We start from the raw sequence: 24411 nt of genomic DNA, 5'->3' as shown, positions 1-24411 counted from the left end.
TATATATATGTATGTATGTATGTATGTATGTATGTATGTATGTATGTATGTATGTATAAAGACTGCAAAGGCTGAAAAATCCTGAAGTCCACAGAATTACATTTTTTATGCTTTTTAGGCTAAAAATAGGGGATCGTATTATACATTTGATCGTATTATACATGAGATCGTATTATATATGAGATCGTATTATACATGAGATCGTATTATATATGAGATCGTATTGTACATGAGATCGTATTATATATGAGATCGTATTGTACATGAGATCGTATTGTACATGAGATCGTATTATACATAAATAAATAAGTATTAGTTCCAGCACAACTGTAGTTACTTTTAAAACCTAAGTTATGCTTTTACTTCTTTACTTTAAAGTTTAACACCTAGTTACTTGTTATAAATTTAATCTGTCTGAACTCATCATGAAAGGAGTTTTTATGTGCTCTAAAAAAAATTAAGTGTTGAATTTACTCAACTAAATCATATCAACTATTTCCACTAACCCAGTAGAGTAAATTTGAGGCGATATACATGTTTTATTTTAAATAAGCTGAACAATTTAACCAACTTGGTTTTGTTGAGCCAGTTTGATTCTGTAAATTTAACAGTTTATTTGAGAGCGTGGAAAAGTACTTTTACTTCTACTTTCCCAGTTTTTGTGAAAAGTTTTATGACTTTTACTTAAGTAGTTTTCTAATCAGTGACATTTATTTTTACCAAAGTCTTTTTCTGTTAAGGTATTTTTACTTTTACTTAGTTTTTTTTTTCCAAGTACTTTATAGACCTTTGTCACAAATACAGTTGGGTTCCATTTTTCCAAAACTATGTCTCTGAGGCAGCAGACCGTCTGAAAGATGACATGGTGTGTCTGGGTTTGGGAAACCCTGAGGCAAATGAGTCCAGAAGCTGGTTCTGATTGGTCCCACTCCTCTGGTTCTACAGGTGTCCAAGCCAGTGAACGGTGAGGACGTGAAGCTGAAGCTGAACCTGAGCAGTGACAGCAGCGTTCCCAGGCTGCTGTCCGTCAACATCAGCGTCCAGGCCTTGAAATATACGGGACAACCAGCTGGGAACATCCAGACTGAGGTGACGGAGCAGAAACTGCTGCCTGGGRAAGGTCCGTCTCTTYYTGCTCWYTTTGCYTTGATTTTTTTTATTTATTAAAACTGATTTAATCTCCTTTCCTCATTTTGTTTCTTCTCTTCCAGATCTGTCCATCCCCATCCTGGTTCCGTTCCAGACCTACCACAAGTACATGATAGAGTGTAAGAGCATGAACATCGCAGCCTTGATCACAGACCAACAGAACAAAGATCAAACCTACCTGGCTGAGGAACGCATCGTGCTGATGGACCCCCCTATCTCACTGACCGTCAGTAACCAAAAACACCTCATCAATCTGTAGAAACGTGTCTAACAGACCACCGGCTTCGGATGTCATCATCCTTGAAATGGACGTTATTAGGCGTTATCAGTCCCATAGAATGGCTTCAGAATGTCAGCTGGTTAATATGAGGCATGAAGCCACTATCTGGTTAATATGAAGCTTAAAAAACTGGTTAATATGAGGCATAAAGCCACTAAGGTTAACTTTAGAACAAATGACATGGTTAGTGCCAAAGACCCCACCTTCCAACGTTTGTATATTTTTACCTTCCAACAGGGCAATTGGTAAAGTGTCGGACCAGATGGTGGGAGTCCAGGGTTCGAGATCGACACGGGCACAAATAATTTATTACACTATGTTTTGGTTATTTACACATTCATTGTCATTGATATATTAACCCACTAGGGGGCACTGTCGAGACAGCCTGAAGCCTAGAAGGCACAGTAGGGGCCCTCTGAAGCCATTGTATGGGACTGATAACGCCTAATAATGTCCATTTCATGGACTGAAAACATCAGAATCCCCTGAACAGACTGTTGTCTCCATTAGCTGCTCTCAACACTTCAAACTCAACGTTTTAGAATTCATCAGACAGTCGTTTCTGTCTGTTAAATGTATTTATAATAATGTTACACTTTATTTTATCTGGTTTTGTAAAGCTGTGTGTGTGTGTGTGTGTGTGTGTGTGTGTGTGTTCGTTCGTTCGTTCGTTCGTTCGTTCTTTCCAGGTGCCCAGGAACGGTGAGGTGAACCAGGAGCTTACTGCCGAAGTGGTTTTCATGAACCCGTTCAACAAGATGCTGAGAAACTGCACCCTGACTTTTACAGGAAGTGGACTGTTACTGGGCGAGATAGTAATTACGTAAGTCAGTGTGTGTGTGTGTGTGTGTGTGTGTGTGTGTGTGTGTGTGTGTGTTCCATAATTTATTACCTTGTAAGGCCCATTTTATTGCGAGGCTCAAAGCCCAGGCCGAGTTCAAATGCCGTTGAGGGGTTAGGTTTAGGGTTAGGCTTTTTGAAATGAAGTTTATGCAAAGTCCTCATAAAGACAGAAAAACATACATTGTGTGTGTGTGTGTGTGTGTGTGTGTGTGTGTGTGTGTGTGTGTGTGTGTGTGTGTGAAGAATGCAGAAACATAATAGAGGCGTTGGACAAATGACAGCTAATTATCTTTACAAATAAATCATTAAGCTCAGCTGCCGTTTATAAACTATTATTATAATTAGCATTAATTAAATGTTTAATAGTAGCAAAAAAAACTAAATAAATTACAATCCTGACTCCTAAATCTTTGTATAAATGTAAACAAAATGTTGTCAAATATAAAAACATATAATGATTTGCAGATTTGAACACAGAAAACCCCTCAACTGTTTTAACTGACATCATCATCACTTTATTTGTATAGCACATTTAAAAATAAGTGTTGAACAAAGTGATTCACAGACACGATACAAAAGTAGCCAGAAGAAGAAAAAATCAATATCTGCCCCCTTTTTCCCAAATAAATAAATTCAAACAATAATAATCTTCAAATAACAAAATATAACAAAAACGTCAACTCCTTCTCAAACAACAGTCTTATACAAATTCATATTTCTTTAGCAAACTAACTTTTATTGTTCTCGTAAACAGATTTATTGAGCCGGCATCAAATATAATTTAAACAAATTCAACCGAGATTTAAAAGACTGAACAGACTCGGCAGTTCAGGTCTCAAAGGGCAAGTTGTTCCGGGGCCTTGGGGTCTTCCACAGCAAAGGCCTGGACTCCTCTACGCTTCAACAGCACTAAAATCATCTGATAGAGGATCTCAGTTCTGTTTGGGCTATAAAAGTGCAACAGAGCCAAGAAATAACTGGTCCAAACCATTTAAAACTTTAAAAGTAAGTAGTAAAAACTTAAAACCAATGTGAAAGCAAACAGCCAGTCCAAGTCATCTGAAGCAGTCTTTTTGGGGGAATCTTAGATTTTGCTTTGGCAATTAGACGTAGCTGATAAAAACTGGTTTTAACAAGTAAAGATATGTTTCTCAAATTCAAAAGCACCGTCTAAAAACACTCCAAGTTTCTTGACCACAGAGGAACAATAAGGAGCAAGTGGGCCAAGAATCCCAGGAAAACCATTAAGAGGAGAATGATTACCAAATAAAACAACTTCAGTTTTGACTTCATTCAAGGTCAGACAGTTCTGGGATAACAAGTCGTTGACGTCCTGGAGACATTTTAAAAGAGTGTAAGAAACGTGTGTTGAGAAACAGATGCCTTTGTTTGGTGAGGGGGATGACCCAGAGGAGGGCACTAGTAAATCCTCATCACGTCGGGGTCACCAAAACTGTAAGAAATACGTGTTCAATATCAACTGAAGTCAGATTAAACCACAATAGTTAAATAAATTGATTTGTAAAAGGAATAAGGTCATACAACACCAGAATTCTGGATCAGTGAGGTTTATTTGTCACCGGGCTGACAAGCAAAACCACATTGGACTCAAAGTCACGAAGTGCATGTTTTTATACACGATTCTTCAATGCCTGAGTTCGCCCCCTACTGACCTACGGCTGAATCACAGGCATTCAGACAAAGACCTCAATCTAATGTTTTAAAACGGTTCACTTATGTGTTGTTATGATTCGGACATGTATCTACTCTATTTCAATTAACACATAATAGATCAAACATTATACAAGTATTATAAAAAGGAAACCCTAATACTCTGGTGTTGTTTTCTAACATCAGTACTAATCTATAATAACCATAAATTACTTCAAGAGTCTGCAGTGGGACAGAGACATGTAGGGGTCACCTCGAGTGAAGAAACAGGAGTTACTGCCTCAAAGCAGGTCTCGCACGGGCCTGAGAGGAGGCAGAAACGCTGAACTCTTTTTTAGGCCATGATGGGTCATTTTAACCTACACGAGGACTTCAGTTCTCTCTAATCAGATATTAAACAGAAACAATCTGTTCTGTTCATGATTCATTGGTTGTTTAACTAAGAATGTTTAAGCATTTGTTAATCATAATGATGACTGTCACAAAGAAAGAAAGTATCACTTCTATTCTTTTATCGTGCCTAAAACAGATTAATGAAGCACAGAAAATCATCACCATGTTTTCATTGTGTTTTTATAAATCACTGTTTTATTTTACTGAAACATCAGTAATATAATTTTGAGTTTTCTTAAGAAAATCTTACATTTATCTGGACACAAGTTCAGACTGATTATTTAAACAGAGTGTTAATTAATCATGACAAATGTTTCACAGTGGTTTCTTTTACAGTCCAGGAAAAAAAGAAGCAGAGAAGATATTTTCATAATGTCTGTAAACAGCTAGAGCAATGGCCTTCACTGGCAACACTCTTCTTTTCCTTTCTGACTGGTGGCTTATCTGAGGGAGTCCACTCTGACTTACTAACACACGGACGCCTTAGACAGACTAAGCAGTCTTCTTCCTGATGCCGATACAGGAGGACGAAGCTGTTTCTCTCCGGAGAAACAGCTGGGCCTCAGGTTTGACTCAAGAGCCAATTAGAGTCGACCTGAAGCCCAGGGACAAGAGGCAAGCCGCCTTGATGTCCACCTAAGAGACCCAGGTCTCTTTTAAAGTGTTTTCATCTCCTGAGGGGAGGCTTTTATTTTGAAAGACGACCGAAACCACAGCTGGAATCTCTCTGGCCGGGCTGAAGCGGACTGAGAGTCACCTAAACGACACCTTCTCGCCAAGGACCAGTTCTGGACAAGCTTCCTGAAGGGTCGTGGGGAGACAGTCCACACCAGGGGTGTTTTAAGCAGACATCTCCAGGTAACGCTGACGTGTTGAGGGTGACGTGTCAAGTGGAAGCTGAGAGCTCAGAGGGGATGTGCTGAATCCGGTTGTAAACCTTTCAAAATATAAAACAGAAACACTAACTCTTAATTTCTTACCTTTTCTTACCTTAATCCTTTGCCAACCCCTAAGTGAAGTGCCAGCAAATCGTTTAGTTTTAACATCAGAACTGATGTTTTACTGTTTATATATAGGCAATCTAAGTTTTAATGTGAAAGAAATTCGGACGCGAGTTTTACCTCATTTTAACTTAGACGCTTGTTATAARTAGCTCACAATCAGGTGTAATTTATGATTTTGTTCAAATTGTGTAAATAAATGATTGCATAATCTTTTATGAATCAACTTGAACCAGTCTGAGTTCCCTCATTGTGTCACTTCCCTTTGCACAGACAAATATTAGAGTAATGAGGAAAACCTTGGTAAAAATTCACTCTCCTAACTTTGTTATGAGAAGATGTAAGGTAAGTTATTTGCATGAATAACTCATCTCTTACAGACATCTGAATCAAAAGGATGATAAACTTGGATGTCATCAGTGTAACTGTGGAAAGATATTTTGTGCTTTTTTAAATATTGCTCCCAACAGCAGCAAACAAACAAACAAAAAGGAATAGTTCCTAAAATACAGCCTTGAGGTACACCACAGCAAATCACAGTTGATGAAGATGAGTATTCCCCCGTGGAAATGGAAAATGACCCGTCTCCCAAATATGACTCGAACCGTGTTAAAACTGAGCCTTTAAGACCAACAATGTGTTCAAGTCCCGATCAAAGGATGCTGTGATCAACCAGTTAAATCTAATACAACAGAATTAACAATTAAAAGAAGGATGTTAAAAACCCTTAAAAGTGCTGTCTCAGTACTATGACAAGTACTATATAATAATATCATTAATAAATAAAAAATAAAAAGAATTTGATGGTAGAGACAGCTAAAACATGAGACAGGTTCATGTTTCCTCTTTTCTTTTAACAACAAAGATGTAGGAATAACAATGTGCTTTAAAACTTTACTGCTCTGAGGTTTGGTTGTTATTTATTTATTTATTTATTTATTTATTTATTGATTTATTTATTTATTTATTTTTGTTGTTGTTTTGCTAACAGACTCCCAGACCTGCAGCCAAGCAAGAGGGTCAAGATGCAGTTCAGCGTTGTCCCCTACAGGAGCGGACAGAGGACCCTGCTGGTGGACTTTCACTGCGACTTGATCAGAGACGTTAAAGCCAGCGGCACCATCGACGTCAAACCATAAATTCCTCTCATGTTCACTTTAAAACGAGACAAAGAAACTCGCTGTACACGTCTTAGAAATCAGAGCTGTAAAGTAACTAAGTACAAATACTTTGTTACTGTACTTAAGTAGAATTTTGGGGTAATTGTACTTTACTTGAGTAATTATTTTTCACTGTGCTTTTTACTTTTACTCATTACATTTTTACACAGTTATCTGTACTTTCTACTCACTAAATTTTAAAAAAAGGTAAGAAGTAGAAAGTCGTTACTCCTATTTTATTCTGAGTTGTTACTTTAAAAAATACTATCCTGATAAACTGTGTCTCCTGGATAGAGTGAATTTAATTGTGGTTGGATGAGAAGTATAAATAAATGCAGAGTTGTAAAGTAACTAAGCACAAATACTTCTTTACTGTACTTAAGTAGAATTTTTGGGTATCTGTATTTTACTTGATTAATTTTTTTTCAGCGTACTTTTTACTTCTACTTCTTACATTTTCACACAGTTATCTGTACTTTCTACTCCTTACATTTTAAAAAAAGACAAGAAGTAGAAATCTGTAACTGTTATTTGATTTTTGCTTGTTTTCATTCCAGCTTATTGTAAAAAATAAAAACTATCCATATAAACTGAGCCTCCTATAGAGTGAATTTAACTGTGGTTGAATGAGAAGTATAAATATATAAAACTCTGATAGTGTATTAGTTTGTACACAAACAAATCATGTCACACTCCAGCAGGACAGAATCATTCAAATAAAAGGACTGTACTTAAGAAGTATTTGTATTTCATGAATTATATTCTTACATTTGGCCGCAGCCCTCAGATAGATTTTCATTTTGGGGAAAAGCTTTGTGCAGCCTTGATATATGTATATAAACTGAAACAGCTGGACTAGTGCATCCTAAATTTAACATCCATTCATTCTTTTAATACAACAGTCATTTCTGCAGTTTTTGGGGAGGTCACCTCCTAATAAATGTCCTTACAGAAAATCTAACTGCTCATTTTAAATCAGTACTTTTACTACTTAAGAACAAACGTATCTTTTACTCAAGTAATATTCCTAAAGAAGACTTTCACTTTTACCAAAGTAATTTTTCTGGTGAGATACTTGTACTTTTACTCAAGTATCACTTTGTGGTACTTTATACGACACTGTCAGAAATGTAGTCAACTGCTAAGAGTGACTTACATTTTAAAAAGTGATTTGTTTTCAGCTTTTCTATTAAAGTGGATCTATTTGCCATTTTTGTGATTTAGCGAGTCTTTGTCTTTGCCTGACTTCTGTAAAGCTCAGACCGGTGAAGGACCCGGTTCCTCTCATCTCACCTGCTCCTGACAGGTTTACAGGTTCTCATTTTCCTCCAGTTTCCACCTGTGAATCCAGTAAAAGCAGTTTAATATCAGCAGCAGCCTCAGTCATCGTTCTGTCCCACGCTCAGCAGCCGTCAGGTCGTTGTGGAAATATGTCAGAGTTGCAACATGCATTCCTCAGAGACATGAGCTGGGTGTGTCGCAGATTTTAAAATCCACATGTGCAGAGTCACTTGTCAGTGTGCTGCCTGGTGCCTTTCAGAGCTGCTGCTGCCGTTGCTTCTTCGTACAGGGATCAGATCAGAGGTGACCATGAAACCGGACGGCTCCGATAACTCAGGTACAAAAATTTAAACTTTATCATCAGTAGTTTTGTTTTTAGATTATTAGGAGACACTGTTAGATGCATAGATAAATAGTGATGTAATCTAATTTTTAGGAGACACTGTAAGATGCATGGATAAATGATGATGTAATCTATTTTTTTTTGAAAAATTAAGATAAAAGCCTTTTTGTAAAGTTAAAGATTTAAAACAATTGAATATTCTCAGCTCACAGGGTCTCAGTGACTTCACTGGTTTCTACATCTGTTTAACGGCTCTGTTGTTTGTTAGAACTTTGTTAAACATAAAGACGGCCTTTAAATCTGCTCAAACTTGTAGTTCAGCCTAAAGATAAAGGCACAGTCCACAACAATCATAGGCTCTAAGTAATAAATCACACACGCACACTACACGCCTTAAAATACCACTTGACTAACCCTTTTCCTGCAAGGTTGCAGTTTGTGAGACTCGAAGTTTGTGTAACACACTTACAAAAACCTCACTTGACCAAAGTGCTTCACAACAATCACATCATAGCTGAGGATAAAACAAAAAAGAACTTAAAACAAAAATAAAATGTAGTAAAAATAATTTAAAAAAACTAATAAAATTGGCAGCAAAATACCAAAAAATAATACGAATAAAAACCAACTTCATTTCAGTTGCAGCAATTTTCCCAAAAACCCAAAATAATTAAAGTGTCTGTGACATGCCTATCATTCAAATACAAAAAGTCATAGAAAATATCTTCATATTTAAGATAATTGGCATTAACACATGATTTAACCCAATTTTGTCCCATAACTGGCATATTTTTCCTTTGAATTTGGCTCAGCTAAAGTGAAACAGGAAGTGACATCAAAGGGGAACTCTTTAAGAAAGAAAACTCCCTGCTCTTTGCTTTTTAAAACAATATTATTTGAACTCTGATTTTTCTTCATCTCTCTTTATAGGGACTAAAATCATCTAAAGAAACATCAGAAACTTCCCTTCTGTCTGTGTTGTTAGCCGTTGTAGCCATGCTCTGTTTCCATGCAGACATTCCCCTTTGACATCACTTCCTGTTACTTCACATGCAAATATCTCAACAACTGTTCATCTCAGTGGTGTGAAACTGCTTTTGCAATATGTTACCCATGTTATCTTTCCAAAAGTGCAACCACATTTATCACAAAAAACTGATGTCACGGGCACTTTAAGTTCTCATGTTCCTTAATGCTCTGACAGATGACAGGCAAACAACAACCTGCTATAATGAAACACTTCAGCTCAGTCAGGTTTGGTGATTTTCACTATTTGTACTAATCGAACACGACTGATGCCAACCCGATTTACTCGAGTTGTTGCACAAAAACCAACCGAGCGAGTCAGAAATTCCCAATGAATCAAAACTGTTTTTATTGGATAAAATTCAAGTCATGAAAACAGCTTTTAGTACAAGCTTTGATAATATTAGAATTTTATTTAGAATCAAAATCAGACTCGTTTATTGTCATTCACACACAACATCAAGACGCAGTGCAGAACGAAATTTCCAGTTTAGAACATCTGTCTGAAGAAAGACACACATGACAAACATGGGGGAATTAATGTCCAGGGTCTTTTGCAACATAGTGCGCTACGTTTGCACTTTAGAATACACACACATAGGGAAGGGTGAGTTAAAAAAAGAGCTTTGATCCTGTGTTTTATACAGAAAACACACAAGCATACACTCAAAAAAACTACTCTGCATAGAGCAAGTCAGCTAAGGATGGGAGGGGGTGGGGGAGTCAAAAACACATGGTATGGGGAAGGGTTCAACGGAGCCGATGACATCCAGGGTAGTACTCCATGTTGGAACCAATCAGAGATCTCCAGAGTCCAAACAAGTTATCAGTCAAAGCACAAGTCACTATAGTTCAGTTCTCTGTCTCCACCCAACGCGGCCTTCAGACCGATCTAAGCACGGATGAGAGGGGTAGTTATGGGGGGGGAATCAAGGCTTCCTTCTCAACCTTCCAGGGAGGTTTTATCAGCTTGCGTCCAAGGTCACAGCTGCAGGGATCCAATGATAAACATAATTATTTAGGGCCAAGCCGCCTGATTTCACTGCTTTAAGTCTTAACTGCACCTCTGTGTTGCAAAATGCCAATATTCCAGATTCGTTTACCACCTCGCCTCTCACCGTATGAAACTTCACCCACGTTTAGCCTCACTCCTCACGGGCATGCAGCTGAACTGTGATCCTCGTCAGAACCATACTGTATATATCAGTCCAGTTTGTGACTTATCCCCCAGCATCTGAGTCTGTGCGTTTGCAGTACGAGAGATCCCATCCACGGTCCCTGACAGCTTTTCACAGGCCCGGACTGCTGTCAGGATCATTTTCATTTTCTGATGAACCAGGACTCCCCCACAGCCAATCAGCAGGAATCTGATTATCATAAATCCGAACATAAACACATCTTCAACATCCTCGATGGAGAGCGGGGTCAGGCAGACGAGGTTCCACCCCCAGGACCCAGACACACAGCCTGCCGCGACAGCTCCACTGGGACAGCTGCACTCCCCTCGCTCCGATCTCAGAGTGGAAAAAATAGTGTTGATTGCGTTCAGAGACCAGTTGACCAAATCCACGATTCTTTTGTTATTGAATGATGGGTAGAAGAAAGGCTTGACACAGCTGCAAAGCAGGGGTAAAGGGACAGGTTTGGGAGAGACAGCAAAAAGCGTCTGACTCCTCTGAAGGCCAAGCAGAAAAGAAAAAACCATAAACCATTAATAAAACAATAAAAAATGTAAAGTATCAGCATCAGCAGGCAATAAAATTGAGCTTATTTGTTGTTTATTTATATAGATAGTTACAAAACCAAACAATCAGATCTAAATCCCCCTGAGGGCAAAGTATTATGTAATAACATGAACGAAAATTCCCAGACAGAGCTCAGTTTCACACCTTTCAATTATAGCAATTAGTTTTACAAACCAAACCCAAAGAGACATGCAGGTGTAACCAGGTGTTTCTGTGAGAAAAGGCTTCCTCTGCATCACTCTCCCATACTGCATCTCCTTGTGTAAAGTGTGCTGAATAGTTGAACGATGCACAGTGACTCCATCAGCAGCAAGATGATGTTGTAGGTGTTTGGTGCTGGTCTGTGGGTTGACTCTGATTCTTCTCATCATCCTTCACTTCTGTTTATTCCAGATTTGTCTTGGTCTGCCACTTCAATCCTTGACTTGAACTGTGCCTGTGGTCTAACATTTTCTCACAATGTTTCTCACAGTGGAGACTGAAAGATGAAATCTCTCAGATAGCTTTCTGTATCCTTCCCCTAAACCATGACGGTGAACTATCTTTGTTTTCAGATCATTTGAAAGTTGTTTTCAGACTCCCATGCTGCCACTCTTCAGAGATGCAAAGAGGAGAAAAACTTACAATTGCCCCCCTTAAAAACCCTTTCTCATAATTGGAGTCACCTGTGTATGGAGGTCAATGCTCACTGAACTTAACAAACCAAATTTAAGTTCTAATAATTAGCCCTAAAGGTTTTGAAATCAATAAAATGAAAACGGTGCTCAAATTTATACACCTGCCTAATTTTGTTTAACCAATTATTGCACACTTTCTGTAAATCATATCAACTTCATTTCACTTCTCAAATACCACTATGTTTGTCCCCTATATGATGTATTTAACTGATTTTTTTTATCCAAAATATCAATGATTTTTTAAGGTAAATCAGGAAATTTAACAAGGCTGCCCAAACTTTTTCATGTGACTGTATATCCAGTTTATTTTTTATAACAAATTTATTCATTTCATTTAAAAACAAAACAAATACATACAAAAAATAATAATACAACACAAATAAAATGAAAGGTAGCAGAAAGAAGAAAAAAATTCCAATTCTAATTCTCAATTTTTATCTGCCAAGCTGAGAGCAGACTGTTGGGCTTATTTACCTGCCTGTCAGCAAAACAAAACCAACACCTCATCTACAAACGTGATGGTTGAAGCGTGCAACAGAAGGACCTGAGAACCGTTCAGTTTAGCAGCGTCTTTTAGATGAATGTGTTTATTTGAAGTGGTAACAGTAAAGCTGTGGTTCAGTGGTCAGTTCACACCCAGCTGAACTTTTACTCCTATTAAGAAACAGTTTAATCACAACCAAACCTTTCTCCTTTGACTCTTCCCCTGCATGAAGCAGTTCTCCCCACTCTGTTTGCTTTTGTTTCTGTGCTTCGATTTAGTTGCTCAACCAACTTGGATGAAGATTGCTTTTTGTTTTAACGTATGATGTCAAACACTCCCCGAGACTCTTACTCACAAGTTTAATGTGTCATTATTGCTTTTATTTGTGCTCTCCTGTTTCCTGCTGCATTTCCACACCTACACTTTCATTAAACGTCAGCCTCAGGTTGGTGTGATGAGTGTATTTGGTTGACAACCCACCCTGGTTTCTGTCGCGGTAACACGAAACATCAGCAGACGTCTGTTGACTGACAGTTTCTCGAGGTGAAGTCAGATCGAGCCACTCCCTTTCTGCATCCGAGTGCAGCTGAGCTGAACCCACACAGAACAGGTTGAGTAACCTGGACTTCTCACAACATGGATCTCTCTTTAGGTGTCACAGAGTGTCGAAATCGTTGGGTCATGGGTGTGTAAGTTTACTAGCAAACATAAACTCAGTGACTTCTTTATTGGGTTCACTAATACTGCTCATTGACACAAATAGTGAATCAGCCAATCATGACTTGCTGAGTTTCAAACCAAGCAGATCAGAGAAAAAGTAGATTAACGTAACTTTGAGTTTGGCCTGGTTGGTTGTAATAATCTGAGACCAGCCAGTCGGACACCGACAACATCACGGTCCAAGTCCGTTAATCCTCTTTCTGATGCTCAATAATGGAAACTTTTATTTTATATTTTTAAAAAGGGTTAATCTAAATTATTCTTATATCTGCTTTGTCTTTTTTGCGTCAAAACAAGCACACATAATTCCCACTTTACTGCCAGAAATTGATTTTTAAATGTATGTTTTTACATTTTTCCCTTCTTAGTTTTTAAAGAGGTGGACCTTCACTATGAGAGAAACAACAACGAGCACCACATCAAAAAAAGAAGTGAAGTGAAGAAGCTGATTGTGAGGCGAGGCCAGTCCTTCATCCTGACTCTTAAACTGGCCCAACCTTTCAGCCCTGATGTGGATCAGCTGACCATGACTGCCTCCACAGGTTCAGCTGTTTTTATTAAATATCGTTACAGGACTTGTGCTACAAGCGAGTCTTTAAAGAGTTAAATGGATAAACAGAGAGTTGTTGTCTGACTCCTTCAATGGCTCCTCTCTACAGGAGACCAGCCCTCTGAGGACCGGGGGACGAWGTCTTGCTTCGGTGTTCCAGACAAAGTGAAACGTTCAGCTTCTGCTAAGGCCGTGTGGAAGGCGGAGCTTCAGAAGACCTCCTCCWCCCAAACAGGAGTCCTGATTCTGACCCTTACACCCCCAGCTGATGCCCCMATAGGGGACTACAAGCTGTCAGCTAAACTTAAGGAGRAGGAGAGTTTGTTGGCCAACCTGTATGTGCTCTTCAACCCCTGGTGTCCTGGTAGGTTGGATGTTTTGTCCTCCGTGTCCAACCTTTTGTGTCCACTCAGTAGACAAAGTTAAAAATCATCTGATCTGTTTCTTCGTAGCTGACTGGGTGTTTCTGCCTGATGAGGCTGAGAGGCAGGAGTATGTGATGAATGAGCATGGAATAATCTACAGAGGATCTGGTAATTACATCTCTCCAATGGACTGGGACTTTGGACAGGTACAAGGACAAAAACACACAAACACAAGGCTTGGTGATGATTTATAAACATCCTAATGGTGATACAATTGGTTTTGACAACATTTCTATAAATAAAAATGGTAAAAATGTCCACTGTCTTCCTGTCCAGTTTGAAGAAGACATGGTGGAAATTTGTTTGAAGGTACTCGACCGGAACGTCAAACACACGCGTGACCCAGCTGATGATGTCTCAGCTCGCTGTAACCCCATCTACGTCAGCCGAGTCGTCAGCTCCATGGTAAATTCCTTCACTTAAATATTTTTGACCTTTACCAAAACCCTACAGTTGTTCATGATTTAGAAGGATGGTTGAACCCCAGGTGCAAAGTTGAATGATTAAAATAAAAATAGGTTGAAAAAAGGACTTTAATAATAAATCCAAAAATGCTGGCATGGCAGCAAAAATCCAAGACTGTGGCAAGAGAAACACTGTGGCTGTGGAGACCGGGAACAAACTACAACAAACAACAATAAAGCTCTGACAAAGACTACTACTACCTCTTCTTCTTCTTCTTTTAAATTTCATTGGTGGATGGCAAACTAACCTAAGGTGCATTTACCGCCACCTACCATACTGGAGTGTAGACCTGACAAAAACAAATGACAGAGAACAGAATATAAAGGAGAAACTAATGAGCAAAAACAAGAAACACCTGGGAATGAAACATGAGAAACAGGTGAAAGTGGGTGGGGTTGGAGCAAAAGACAGGCAGGAGGAAGTAAACAGAGAAGGACAAGACAGAAAACCAGAGTGCAACCAAAACAACACATGAACACAGACACAGACCACGACAACAGTGCTGTAATCCATTATGTTAGTGTAATCACTTGAATCTGCTTTTAAATTTTTATTCTCACATCAATATTGTAAGATGACAAAGTAATAACTCTTCTTTCCCCTCCTTCCAGATTAACAATGCAAACTATGGTGGCGTCCTTCAAGGAAATTGGTCAAACGACTTTAGAGGCGGAGTACCACCCTCTCGCTGGAGTGGCAGTTATGCCATTCTTAAAAAATGGTACAACCTTTTCTACAGTCCGGTTAAATTCGGACAGTGCTGGGTGTTTGCTGGCGTCATGTGTTCAGGTAATTTCAGATTCTTTGTGTGGATTAATCTGGATTGAGATGGTTTTAGTTCAATAACATCTAAGGTTTTGGTTGTTTTTTTAAGCTAACCTAACCCTAACTAACCATGTGGAGGAATGTGAAGTTCCATGATGAGTCCAGATTCTGCCAACAGCAGTTTGATTGTAAAGTAAAAGTTGCTGATTGCTGCACTGATAGAGTAACATCGTTTGGTGGAGGCAGTGTGATGGAGTGGGCCGGTGTGTCCCTCACTGGAAAAATCAGGCTTGTCATCATTGGAGTCCATTTCAATGCATCAAGATATAGAGATAAAATTATGCAACTAATCGCAATTCCATATTTTCACAGTCTGATACCAAACTCTAACCCCCAAGATGATGACACTCACCCCCACAGAGCATCGTATGAATGAGACTACCTTCAAAACTTGGGAGTGGAACATTGGCTGACTTGTAATAAATGCTGGCTGAAGAAGGGGATGCCAGTGTGTGACCAGGCTGCTAACTAGTAGGAGCCAGGCTGTTTGTGGCTGTATATGGTTCTTCCACATGCTACTGAGGCTCTAGTTTGTTAAATGAATAAATTGTCTTGTTTCTTCGAACCTCAATCATCCAGTCCACCAAACTCCAAACAAGTTGATAGAAGAATAAGATGTTTGGCAGTGGCAGAGAATACTGCTCTACTGCTCATCCCAAAAATGCATGTTCCTTACAAATGTGGCACAATTTAAAGTGTCTGTGACATGCATATTCTTCAAATACAAAAAGTCAAAGAAAACATCTTTATATTTAAGAAAGTTGGAATAATACACGGCAATAATCGGCAGTCCAAGCGGATTCGCTGAGGCAAAAACTCGGGCGTGGGAGGAGTTCGGAGAGGCCATGAAAAAAGACTTCCGTACGGCTTCGAGGTGATTTTGGTCCACCATCTGGCGTCTCGGGGGCGGGGGGTTGCCACCAACACTTTTTATGGTGGGGATGGTGCGCTGCTGACCTCAACTCGGGATGTTATGGGTCAGTGGGCAGAATACTTCGAAGACATCCTCAATCCTACCGATACGTCTTCCCATGAGGAAGCAGAGCCTGAGGACCCTGGGTCGGACTCTCCAATCTCTGGTGCCGAGGTCACCGAGGTGGTTAATAAGCTCCTCGGTGGCAAGGTGCCAGGGGTGGATGAGATTCACCCTGAGTTCCTTAAGGCTCTTGATGTTGTGGGGTTGCATTGGTTAACACGACTCTACAACATCGCGTGGACATCGGGGGCAGTTTCCCTGGATTGGCAGACCGGGGTGGTGGTCTCCCTTTTTAAAAAGTGGGACCGCAGAGTGTGTTCCAACTATAGGGGGATCACACTTCTGAGCCTCCCTGGTAAGGTCTGTTTGGGGGTTCTGGAGAGGAGGGTCCATCGGATAGTCGAATCTCAGATTATGGAAGAGCAGTGTGGTTTTGGTCCTGGTCATGGAACAGTGGACCAGCTCTACACCATCAGCAGGTCCTTGAGGGTGCATGGGAGTTCACCCAACCAGTCTGCATGTGTTTTGTGGACTTGGAGAAGGCGTTCGACCGTGTCACTCTGGGACTCCTGTGGGGGGTACTCCAGGAGTATGGGGTACCAGGCCCGTTGATACGGGCTGTTAGGTCTCTGTATGGCCGGTGCCAGAGCTTGGTCCTCATTGCCGGTAGTAAGTCAAAATCATTTCCGGTGAGAGTTGGACCCCGCCAAGGTTGCCCTTTGTCACCGATTCTGTTCATAACTTTTATGGACAGAATTTCTAGGAGCAGACAAGGTGTTGAGAGGATCCTTTTTGGTGACCTTAGGATCACATCTCTGCTTTTTGCGGATGATGTGGTCCTATTGGCTTCATCAGATTGTGATCTCCAGCTCTCACTGGAGCGTTTCGCAGCCGAGTGTAAAGCGGCCTGGATGAGGATCAGTGCCTCCAAATCCGAGACCATGGTCTTGAGCTGGAAACCGGTAGCATGCTGCGTCCAGGTCAGGGAGGAGGTCCTGCCCCAAGTGGAGGACTTTAAGTATCTTGGGGTCTTGTTCACGAATGAGGGAAGAATGGAGCGGGACATTGACAGGCGGATTGGTGCTGCGTCTGCAGTGATGCGGGCGCTGTACTGGTCTGTCGTGGCAAAGTGGGAGCGGAGCCAGAAGGCAAAGCTCTCAGTTTACCAGTTGGTCGGTCTACGTTCTTACCCTCACCTATGGTCACGAGCTTTGGATAGTTACCGAAAGAACGAGAGCTTGGATACAAGCGGTTGAAATGAGTTTCCTCTTCAGGGTGTCTGGGCTCTCCCTTAGAGATAGGGTGAGAAGCTCGGTCATCCGGGAGGGACTCAGAGTAGAGTCACTGGTCCTCTACATTGGGAGTAGCCAGTTGAGGTGGCTCGGGCATCTGGTTAGGATGCCTCCTGGACCTCCCTGGTGAGGTGTTTCGGGCATGTCCCACTGGGAGGAGGCCCAGAGGAAGACCCAGGACATGCTAGAGGGACTATGTTTCTCAGCTGGCCTGGGGACACCTTGGGATTCCCCCGGACGAGCTGGCCCAAGTGGCTGGGGAGAGGGAAGTCTGGGTCTCTCTGCTTTTAAACTGTTGGGTGTGTTTGATTTGTAGTGATGCGCCTGCTGGGAATCCCCTGCCGTGTTGTTACCAACTACAAGTCTGCTCACGACACTAACAAGAACCTGACCGTCGATACCTACTATGCAGATTATGGTGTTCGAGAGAAAGCATCCAATGACAGCGTCTGGTGAGAAGCTCTGATGTTTTACTTTAAAAAATGAACAAACTGAGGAACGATAGAACTTGATGCATGTTTTATTTCTTTATTTGTTTTCTGAGAGGGTTGATCTGTTTTCATTCTGCTTCTGTTTGACTTACTGATGTGTCACATTATTACCAGAGTTACAGACTTATAGATATAAATCTCCATCTTCTCACACTCGTAGTCTGAATGTTGTTTTAAGGAACTTTCACGTCTGGGTCGAGGGCTGGATGAAGAGACCAGACCTGTCAAAAAATGGCAAATATGATGGTTGGCAGGTTCTGGATCCAACTCCACAGGAGAAAAGTGAAGGTACCAACAAACCTGTCCCAACGTTGTTGTTGTTGTTTACATTCCGTCACTACATCCATATATTCAGGTTTGTGGCAAAGAAATGTAAGGAAATGACTTCCTGAGTGTTTCCAAAAGTCAATGTTGAGTTTAAAATAAAGTTGTATGTTTTATTGGTACAAGAAAGTACTAAAATACCTGCAGTGGGCTGTACAAAAGTATCATTAGTACATGTATAAAATACTCTAAAGACTCTAAAGACCATATAAAATTGTAGTAAAGCTGTTTCCTTTCATGTATTTATTTCCTGGTTTGTTTTGTGTCTGCAGGTATGTTCTGCTGTGGTCCAGCTCCAGTCTCAGCCATCCGCAACGGAGATACTCATCTCAAATACGATGTGCCGTTTATCTACGCTGAGGTCAACGCCGACTGCATTCACTGGCTGGTTAGTGGGCTGAGCTATGACCTCATCAGAATTTGTCATTGTACAGAGCACAGTGAAATACGTTTCAGTACAACCCATCCAAGAGAGACAAAACAATGGGGGGACATGCATGGGGTAACAAAAACAACAAATAGCAAACATGAGGGGTGGGGGGGATGAGGGATTAAAAAAAATCTCATACTGTGTCCCTGTAAGGACACAATATGAATTTGCAAAAAAAAAAAAAAAAAAAAACTCTGCATAGAGCACATTTAAGCCAGCAAAGATGGTGATTTGAAGGGGATGTGTATCTGAAGCTGTGGAGATGTTGTTTTTGCATGTGTGAAATCAGACCCCAGACACATGGGAGCCAGATTCAGATAATCACAATGTTTTGGTTCAGGCCGACTGTTGATTTTACGCCCACCTTAAAGTCTCAAAAAAGTCTCTCAATGGTGAATTCCAATCATCTGAATTTCTTGGTTGTTCTCGCCTCACCGAGCGTACCACTTCTCCAAGATCTATTCCATACCACCAGCGAGCTCAGGGACCACAGCTGGCCTGCAACCCTCAGCAAGGATCACCTCCAGTTTAAGATTCTGCTCCAACAGAGTCTGAGTGTTGACAGCTCGGCATATTCCATCAGGCCGGGCAGAATTAACGTGGTCCGAACGGCTGCAGACACTTTCTGAATTTCACGACAGGCCAGGTATCCACCAGCTCCAATAAGCAGAAAGCCTGTTATCAGTAATCCAATTATTTTAAAATCTTCTACGTACTCGACCGACAGTACAGACCGGCACATTATCTTCCACTCATCCCAGGAATCCATAACATGTCCGGCAGCATATGTCCCATCAGGACAAGAGGGCTATATCCTTTCCCCAATCTGGAGAAAATTTGATCAATAGCGTAGAGAGACATACTTTTTTATTTAGATCCACCAAAAGCTTAATCCTCAAAAAAGGAGGCACATCTATTCTGTAATCTCCCTTTGACCTGGCTGTTTTTGTGTTTGTTCGGTCAGGTAAAACGTGACGGCAGCAAACAGGTTATTTCTTCTGACATCACGACAGTTGGACAAAACATCTCCACCAAGTCTGTGGCTTCTGACAAGAGGATGAACATCACTGATGCCTACAAGTACAGAGAAGGTTGGTTCAGTTCAGATAAAGAAACTCAGGAAACTCTTTAACCTTTTTATAGGACAAACATAAATTTCTCTTTAGCTCAAAATCTGTGAAACTGACTGAGTTTCATCCACTCTTGTGTTTTTGTTTGATTTCCACCATAAACAGGAACAGAGGAGGAGAGAAAGGTCTTCAAATATGCCCTTGACAGGTTAGAGAAAGAAGTGACGGGGGAGGTGGACGTTGGTGGGAGTTCTGACAAATCCCCAAACCCGACGAGTGAAACCAACACTGGGGGGTCTGCAGGTATCGAACATCCAAATAAAGAAACAACCTCCCCTGAACCACCACCGCCACAACTCCTGCTTCACTTTCAAGATGTAAGTCTGACATTATTACAACTCTCTAACACATTCTCACTCCTGACTCATCACATATTGACTCTTGGTCAGGTTCCCTCTGCGTCCAGTTTTGATGCATCGGGTAACCTCCTCGAGTCAGTTACTGGTGTATGGATTTTTTCTAGGTTTGCTACACATAGGGTCTTTGTGTCGGGGTCCGTGGTTAATATTATGGATCAGGATTACTGGTTAATTTTAGGTTGTGAGGTCAGGGATAGGATATCTAGGGCTAATAGAAGTTAAATTTAGGGTTTGGGACTGTTAGTTGTCATGCATTTTCTACACTAAAACAGTCTCCTCCTCCTTGTTTTCATCTCGTCATCTGATCCCACTCCTCTGGTTCTACAGGTGTCCAAGCTAGTGAACGGTGAGGACGTGAAGCTGAAGCTGAACCTGAGCAGTGACAGCAGCGTTCCCAGGCTGCTGTCCGTCAACATCAGCGTCCAGGCCTTGAAATATACGGGTCAACCAGCTGGGAACATCCAGACTGAGGTGACGGAGCAGAAACTGCTGCCTGGGGAAGGTCCGTCTCTTCCTGCTCTCTTTGCCTTGATTTTTTTTATTTATTAAAACTGATTTAATCTCCTTTCCTCATTTTGTTTCTTCTCTTCCAGATCTGTCCATCCCCATCCTGGTTCCGTTCCAGACCTACCACAAGTACATGATAGAGTGTAATAGCATGAACATCGCAGCCTTGATCACAGACCAACAGAACAAAGATAAAACCTACCTGGCTGAGGAACGCATCGTGCTGATGGACCCACCTATCTCACTGACCGTCAGTAACCAAAAACACCTCATCAGTCTGTAAAAACATGTCAAACAGACTGTCGTCTACATTAGCTGCTCTCAACACTTCAAACTCAACGTTTTAGAATTCATCCCAAATTTCAAAAAACATTTTTAATTTTATTGACAACATCACCCATCCATTATTTTCCACTTTATCCGCGGGGGCAGCAGCTTGATCAGGGAAGCCCAGACCTCTCTTGCCCAAGCCACCTCTTCCATCTCTTCTGGGAGGACTCCAAGACGTTCCTAGGCCAGCCGAGAGACATAGTCTCTCCAGCGTGTCCTTGGTCTTCTTCGGGGTCTCCTCCCAGTTTGACATGCCTGAAGCATCTCCCTAAGGAGGAGTCCAGGAGGCATCCTTACTAGATGCCCAAACCACCTCAACTGGCTCCTCTCGATGTGGAGGAGCAGCTGCTCTACTCTGAGTCTCTCCCAGATAACTGAACTTCTCACCCTATCTCTAAGGAAGAGTCCAGCTACCCTGCAGAGAAAACTCATTTCGACTGTTTGTATCCTTGATCATGTTCTTTCAGTCACTACCCAAGGTTCGTGATCAAATGGGAGGGTAGGAACATAGACTGATTGGTAAACCGACAGCTTTGACTTACAGCTCAGCTCCCTCTTCACCACAAAAGACTGGTAACAGAGTCCGCAAAACTGAAGAAGCTGCACTGATCCGTCTATCAATCTCACGCTTCATCCTTCCCTCCCTTGTGAACAAGACCCCAAGATACTTGAACTCCTCCACTTGAGGCAGAACTTCACCCCCAACCCGGAGAGAGCAATCTACCCTTTTCCGACTGAGGACCATGGACTCAGATTTGGAGGTGCTGATCCTCATCCCAGCCGCTTCACACTCAGCTGTGAACCACTCCAATGAGAGTTGAAGATCCCAGCATGATGACGCCAACAGAATCACATCATCTGCAAACAGCAGAGATGAAATCCTGAGGCCACCAAACCGGACACCCTCTACCCCCTGGCTGCACTAAGAAATTCTGTCCATGTAAGTTCTGAACAGAATCGGTGACAATGGGCAGCCCTTTGCGGAGTCCATCTCCCACTCTGAAGGGGTCTGACTTACTACCGGAAATGCAATCCAAACTTTTGCACCACTTGTATAGAGACAGAATGGCCCGTAACAACAGACCTACAATCCCATATTCGCGTAGCACCCCCCACAGAGTACTTTGAGGAACACGGTCGAATGCCTTCTCCCAGTCCACAAAACACATGTAGACTGGATTAGCAAACTCCCATGACCCCTCGAGGACCCTAGTGAGGGTGAAGAGTTGGTCTAGTGTTCTATAGCCGGGATGGAACCTGCATTGTTCCTCCAGAATCTGAGGTTCGACTATCGATCGGACTCTCTTCTCCAGTATCCCTGAAAAGACCTTACCTGGCCAATCCAGTGGCCCTGCCCCTGATGTCCACACGATGTTGCAAAGGCGTGTCACCCAGGACAGCCCCACAACATCCAGAGCCTTGAGAAAATCAGGGCGAATCTCATCCACCCCTGGATCCCTGCCGCCATGGGGCTTTATATCCACCTCAGCGACCTCAGCTCCAGTTATGGACAGACCAGCCCCAAAGTCCGCACTCTGCTTTCTCCATAGAATATTTGCCGGTGGGATTGAGAAACTCTGAGAAGTATTCCTTCTACCTCCTGACAACATCACTAGTTGAGGTCAACAGCACCCCACCTTCACTGACTTCACTGACTGTGTTAGTGAAGTGCTGCTTCTCCTGCCTCAGCCGCTGGATGGTTTGCCAGAATCTCCTTGGAGCCGATCGAGAGTCTTTGCCCAAGGCCTCACCAAACTCCTCCCACATCTGAGCTTTTGCCTCAGCAATGGCCATGACTGCAGTCCGCTTGGCCTGCCAATACTCTTCAGCTGCCTCCGGAGTCCTACCAGCCAACAAGGCCAGATAGAACTCTTTCAGCTTGACAGCCTCCCTTACCCGGGGTGTCCACCACCGAGTTCGAGGATGGCCACCACGAGACACACTGACAACCTTGTGGCCACAGCTCAAGACAGTCGCTTCAACAACTGAGGCGTGGAACATGGCCCACTCGGACTCAATGACCCCCGCCTCGGCTGGGATGTGGGTGAAGTTCTCCCGGAGGTGTGATTTGAAGATCTGTCTGATGGGTTCCTCTTATCTACTGGGGTAAACTCCAACACACAGGCACCAATTTGGGGGGCCAAAACTAAACCCACACCAGCTCTGTGCCTCTCACTCTGGGCAACTCCAGAGTAGAATAAAAGCCATCCCCTATCGGGGAGATTGGTTCCGGAGTCCATGCTGTGCATTGAGGTGAGCCCAACTATATCTCTCAACCTCACACACAAGCTCAGGCTCCTTCCCCACCAGAGAGAATGTCCTAAGAGCCAGTTTTGGTAGGTCAGGGTCAGAGCGTTAAGGTCCCCGCCTTTGGCTACTGCCCATGGCATCATGCACCTGACTCATACGGACCATCCTGCAGGTGGTGGGCCCACTAGAAGGCAAACCCATATAGTTCATTCGGGCTGGGCCTGGCCAGGTCCCGTGGGTAGAAACCCGGCCACCAGGTGCTCACCGACAAGCCCCTCCCCCAGGCCTGGCTCCAGTGTGGGGCCTCGGTAACCCACATCCGGGCAAAGGACACTGAGTTCCTTGATCTGTTTTGTCCATTGTCTTGACAACATCAGTGTCTGTAAAATGTATTTACAATAATTTTACACTTTTTTTTGTTATCTGGTCTGGTGAAAATACTGTACCGGTACATGTGTTTGTGTGTTCCAGGTTCCTAGTGAGGGTAAAGTGAACTGTGGGTTTAAAGCTGAAGTGGTTTTCACAAACCCGGTCGAAGAGATCCTGAGAAACTGCACCCTGACTCTTACAGGAAGTGGACTGTTTTTTGGCGAGGTTGTAACTAAGTAAGTGTGCGTGATTATTTACAACAGTATTTGATTTGTACTGTACATCTTTATTTTCCTGCAGTTTGGGTTTTATTAATTTTATTATTTACACACAGCTGACTGAACCTGATTAATTTTCTTTGCTTGCAGACTCCCAGACCTGAAGCCAGGCAACAGGATCCGGATCCTGTTTGACATTGTTCCCTACAGGAGCGGAGAGAGGACTCTGCTGGTGGACTTCGACTCTGCCTTGTTCAGGGACATTAAAGCCAGCTGCAAAGTCGACATCAAACCATAAATACCTGTGCTTATGTTACATTTTAGAATAGATTTGCCAAACTTGAAATTTAACGTGAATTTTCTGCAGGAAATCTCTCAAATGCAGCTTCTGATTGGGAGCTTGGAAATATTTTCATTTTCTTCCTCTTGGTTGAAATAGGTCACTTTAAATGAGGTAAATATGTATGCAAATACTTATTTAACATTTCATTTTTTTTGTCTAACTAGTAGAAATGTGATTTTACTTTGACATTAAATGATGTTTATTGTTTCTATTATTATTGTTGAGCAAGCCAGTTTTTATTGACCATGACTGACTTATTATAATAATAAAAACATAAAACATCCAAGTGGTTGAAAACTTTTTATAAACTGTAGAGACCCTCACACATCATTATTCCAAAAAAAAAAAAAAAAA

General features: G+C 41.8%; 2 protein-coding genes across 2 annotated transcripts in view; both read left to right on the top strand.

The window, feature by feature from the left end:
* Nucleotides 1-6611, top strand: part of tgm8 (transglutaminase 8) — a gene marked incomplete at its 5' end in the record, with an annotated part of 12026 nt that extends 5415 nt beyond the window's left edge. The window contains 4 exon segments of the mRNA XM_014023966.1: nt 946-1120; nt 1212-1375; nt 2119-2252; nt 6329-6611. Coding sequence (XP_013879420.1) covers nt 946-1120; nt 1212-1375; nt 2119-2252; nt 6329-6476 — 621 coding nt within the window.
* Nucleotides 6612-8008: 1397 nt separating this feature from the next.
* Nucleotides 8009-24343, top strand: LOC106528729 (protein-glutamine gamma-glutamyltransferase E). Its single transcript, XM_014023965.1, has 15 exons — nt 8009-8115; nt 13142-13315; nt 13433-13687; nt 13776-13894; nt 14025-14153; nt 14825-15002; nt 17623-17758; nt 17976-18085; nt 18394-18509; nt 19516-19642; nt 19787-19998; nt 20368-20542; nt 20634-20797; nt 23599-23732; nt 23865-24343. The coding sequence occupies exons 1-15, from the start codon at nt 8088-8090 to the stop codon at nt 24010-24012; spliced, it is 2205 nt and encodes a 734-aa protein (XP_013879419.1). The 5' UTR covers nt 8009-8087; the 3' UTR covers nt 24013-24343.
* The last annotated feature ends 68 nt before the right edge of the window (nt 24344-24411 follow it).

The sequence above is a fragment of the Austrofundulus limnaeus genome, unplaced genomic scaffold (assembly GCF_001266775.1).
Source record: "Austrofundulus limnaeus strain Quisiro unplaced genomic scaffold, Austrofundulus_limnaeus-1.0 Scaffold399, whole genome shotgun sequence".
In the NCBI taxonomy this organism is placed as follows: domain Eukaryota; kingdom Metazoa; phylum Chordata; class Actinopteri; order Cyprinodontiformes; family Rivulidae; genus Austrofundulus; species Austrofundulus limnaeus.
This window is presented reverse-complemented; position numbering and strand designations above follow the sequence as displayed.